Below are 4,566 nucleotides of genomic sequence, written 5' to 3' on the forward strand. Positions count from 1 at the left end.
TAAGGTACTTAATAGTTACCCAGAAATGATTTGATATTGAGATAAACACGTGTGCATTGGAACCTTAAAATAACCAAGGCTATTTAAAGTGGGAGTCATCGGGGAATATATTGGCGACGACAAATCTTTATCTCCATAATGTTTTTAGACCGGCACTAATAATCCTACTTTGAAATTGGTGCACTGCAAGGCTATCTGAGAACAATTCCGTATTTATATGTTTAATTAATAGCCACGTGATGGCGCTAAAAGCACAGGCAATTTCAGAGGTGTAGGCACCAGTGTCCTGTCGAATCAAAGACCAAATAAATTGGAAAGAAAAGGGTTCTTAATCTGGGTTTAGTCTAAAATACACAGCCTATCTGAAAACGCATGTTATTACATTTGAAATATTGCACAAAATGTTTAATGAATTGCGCCTTGGCATATTCAGTTAGGATCAGACAATGTCTTGGGTTCACAAGATAACATTTCGAAAGGAAAAATCATCATTAGGCCTAATCCAAAAAGGCACGCTTTTAACTACATCAATCGTCAATAATTATGATTAGGCCTCATTGGTGGATTAATAGTAGTCAATTGTAGTGGTTATTGATATTATTCAGGTTGTTGATGTTGTTGACACAGTTGATGTGCGAAGCGGACACAGCACCAAATGGTCCCGGGGGTTGGAGGTTGTGACTGTGGTAGAGAGTGGGTGGCGAACCCGGCCAATAGGAGAATCCGGACGGACCAACGCCTGGACCAACGAGGCTTAGCTTGGAAATCCCTGAAAAGGGAATAGGGGCAAAATTACTCTGGAATTTATAAAGCGCTTGCTCTGTTGTTGAGGGTTGACACACCTGGGCCAAGCCGTGAAAGTCGAACTTGTAAGCATATCGCTTCCCATGGACCTTTGTCATGATGTTTTTGTCGTAGTAGTACCGCAATGCGCGGCTGAGTTTGTCGTAGTTCATGTTGGGCTTGCTTTTGCGCTCGCCCCATCGCCGGGCCACCTCATCCGGGTCAATTAGCTTGAATTCTCCGTTCGTCCCTTCCCAGGTAATGCAGGACATGTTGGCGCTGTCTGACAGGAGTTCGAGGAGAAACTGCCATAGCTGAATCTGTCCACTACCTATTCAAAATAACACATTATACACATTTGTGAAGGGGGACAAAAGGGGGGGAAGAAGCATTTATTTGATAGGCAATCTGGAAAACAAATGTCACTTGGTTTCCAAAAGAAATGGCCAATTACGCATAGAATAAACATGTTGATACGCTATCAGTTGGACAACAATGTCGTCAATGTCTGTGTCTTGGCAAAAACAAAATCACGAAAGAAAACGATTTGTCTAAAACGTATGAATTTTGGACAAACAACACAACCATGCATGCACAATCATGAAGAAGAAGGTAGGAAAAGGGTTCACTGGGCTTCATTCAGCTGAGTAATGATCTCTAATCAAATCAATAATAGTGCTCCTATGAACTCTAAAATATTAAAAGTAATATATAATAATATATAAATGTAATACAAATGTTCTACACGCATGCAGGGTTGGAATGCATATAATAAATCAGCATTTCAAAATGCTCTTACCTTTTTGCGCCCCTGTATTTGAGGGACTCCAGGATCCACTTTTGCTTTCTTTCAACAGTTGTTCTGTTGGATCTGCAAAATAAATAGAGCGGCCATTAACACAAATAAATGTGCTAGTAAAAAAATATTAGTATAAAATCTCATCTAAAATAAATATGCATTGCAACGGTATATGTTTAAAACACAATTCAAATTTGGATAATTCTATAGGCTATAACTGTATTCCTTGTGGAAATACTTCCGTTCAGATTGAAAATATTATAAAAAATCATTTAAAAGCTATGATTCTGTCTTATAATCGAGTGTCTAACTAATGCTCTGTTTTCTCATATTTGTGGTTTCTTCCGTCCAAGCTTCACAACTGAAGCCAGGAAACGCGTTCAGGAAAGAGGATATCCGATTTCCGACAAAAGAGGAGACGGGTTTCAGATTGAAAAGGCAGAGCAAACGCTAGCTGGAAGCAGCATCACTACCCGAGGGCTAAATACTATTTTCCCTCATCTGAATATAAAGCAATAATATTGATAATTTCACGTACAAAAGCACGAACCTGAGAGATACATGTTAAACATAACGTTTCCTCCGCAGTTCTGTTTCATTGTAGCTGTTGTTCAAGAAAGGGTTGGATTTCATTCGGGCAAAGATTTGTATTAAACTTTATCTTATAACTGTGATCTGGAATAAATGTGGGACAGATTGAAGTTTCCAGGCAACTGTCACAAACCCCATCTCTGAGACAATATTCAGACAGCAATTTCCTCTGGTGCATTGCTTTAATTAAAATAGCAATTTACCTCTGTCATCCCTCCCCGGTCTCCACAATAAAATGAAGCCGAGAGAAATTCGGTCTTATCAATCCACCATCAGGGTTTAATAAAGTTTCCGCGTTAAGATCAGAGTTTCTATGGAGAATTTAAGTGTATGACATGGAAGCCAGTTCAGAGCCTCTCTCTTTTCCGCCTCTTTACCCCTTTGCAAACACAAAAGCCTATTTCATGTTGGAAAAAAATATTTACCTTAAGAACATGCCTCAATGCACCTGGGAAAAGAAGAACATCGTATCCACGACCTTCTGTTTATAGGTATAAGGCTGTATACAATCGTCTTGTAATGAGGTTGTGAATTTAAAACCATGTCTTGTAGGCTAAGATGTTTGTTGACGTAAAGCCATGACAGAACATTTCACCATTAATTAAAAGCAATTCTTCCAAGACATTGTCCAAGCTATACCTCACAAATCCCCATCCACAAATTCCATGTATAATAGCATAATAATAACAACAATAGGCCTAATAATAATAATAACAACAAACAATAAAAATGATAAACAATAATAATACAAAGACTCAGTATAAAAATAATGTATTTGTCGTCGTCGTCACCCCCCCTACCTCTGTTGTAAGCCTAAGGAATATGAAGAAGATACATTGTGGGTAGATCAAATTGTATTGTATTTGTCACATGCGCCGAATACAACAGGTGTAGTAGACCTTACCTTGAAATGCTTACTTACAAGCTATTAACTACCATTGCAGTTCAAGAAATAGAGTTAAGAAAATATTTACAGAATAAACTAAAGTAAACTTTTTTTTAAACAGAAATTATCAAAAGTAACACAAGGAAATTACATAACAATCACGAGGCTATATACAGGGGGCACGGGTACAGAGTCAATGTGCGGGGGTACATGTGCAGGGGTACATGACATTATTGAGATTAGCTGTGAAAATATTCAGTGAGTAAGTGCATTAAAAAGTCGATGACAGTCAAACAGTATTTAAGGCAAAAAAACGTTATTAGTTGGCACATACCATGGACATGCGAAATGTACAGCAAATGGTATATTTTGCATATGCCTGCATTCCAAAAGGATTTCCACTGCTTACACTAACTCAATAGTAGGCCTTTTGGGATTTCTAATCACAACACATGGCAATAATTAAACTGACATAATAAACATTACATGTTCGATTACAATACACATTATGGGTCGAGTCCCAACTTGATAATGCCTAGTTTACGCGTGCATAATTGCATTTTGCGTAAATCCTTATGCATTAATTCAAATGAAATATTTTTACGAAAATTCCTTTACAGTTACCCGCGCGGATTTCAAGTTATGATTCGTTTCCCGATGGTGCGATAACAGGAGCAAACGATATGAGACCTGAGAGCAGGCCTATTATATACAGTGCCTTGCGAAAGTATTCGGCCCCCTTGAACTTTGCGACCTTTTGCCACATTTCAGGCTTCAAACATAAAGATATAAAACTGTATTTTTTTTGTGAAGAATCAACAACAAGTAGGACACAATCATGAAGTGGAACGACATTTATTGGATATTTCAAACTTTTTTAACAAATCAAAAACTGAAAAATTGGGCGTGCAAAATTATTCAGCCCCTTTACTTTCAGTGCAGCAAACTCTCTCCAGAAGTTCAGTGAGGATCTCTGAATGATCCAATGTTGACCTAAATGACTAATGATGATAAATACAATCCACCTGTGTGTAATCAAGTCTCCGTATAAATGCACCTGCACTGTGATAGTCTCAGAGGTCCGTTAAAAGCGCAGAGAGCATCATGAAGAACAAGGAACACACCAGGCAGGTCCGAGATACTGTTGTGAAGAAGTTTAAAGCCGGATTTGGATACAAAAAGATTTCCCAAGCTTTAAACATCCCAAGGAGCACTGTGCAAGCGATAATATTGAAATGGAAGGAGTATAAGACCACTGCAAATCTACCAAGACCTGGCCGTCCCTCTAAACTTTCAGCTCATACAAGGAGAAGACTGATCAGAGATGCAGCCAAGAGGCCCATGATCACTCTGGATGAACTGCAGAGATCTACAGCTGAGGTGGGAGACTCTGTCCATAGGACAACAATCAGTCGTATATTGCACAAATCTGGCCTTTATGGAAGAGTGGCAAGAAAAAAGCCATTTCTTAAAGATATCCATAAAAAGTGTCGTTTAAAGTTTGCCA

The 4,566-nt window shown here is 38.5% G+C and overlaps 1 protein-coding gene across 1 annotated transcript; it reads right to left on the reverse strand.

Annotated features, from left to right (window-relative positions):
* Nucleotides 1-325: 325 nt before the first annotated feature.
* LOC110520035 (protein FEV-like) lies at nucleotides 326-3,763 on the reverse strand. Its single transcript, XM_021597004.2, has 3 exons — nucleotides 2,133-3,763; nucleotides 1,583-1,654; nucleotides 326-1,114 (listed from the first exon to the last, which is right to left on the reverse strand). Exons 1-3 carry the CDS (start codon nucleotides 2,179-2,181, stop codon nucleotides 576-578), a joined length of 660 nt encoding a protein of 219 aa, XP_021452679.2. The 5' UTR covers nucleotides 2,182-3,763; the 3' UTR covers nucleotides 326-575.
* Nucleotides 3,764-4,566: the final 803 nt, after the last annotated feature.

This window comes from Oncorhynchus mykiss, chromosome 3, assembly GCF_013265735.2.
Source record: "Oncorhynchus mykiss isolate Arlee chromosome 3, USDA_OmykA_1.1, whole genome shotgun sequence".
NCBI classification, from domain to species: domain Eukaryota; kingdom Metazoa; phylum Chordata; class Actinopteri; order Salmoniformes; family Salmonidae; genus Oncorhynchus; species Oncorhynchus mykiss.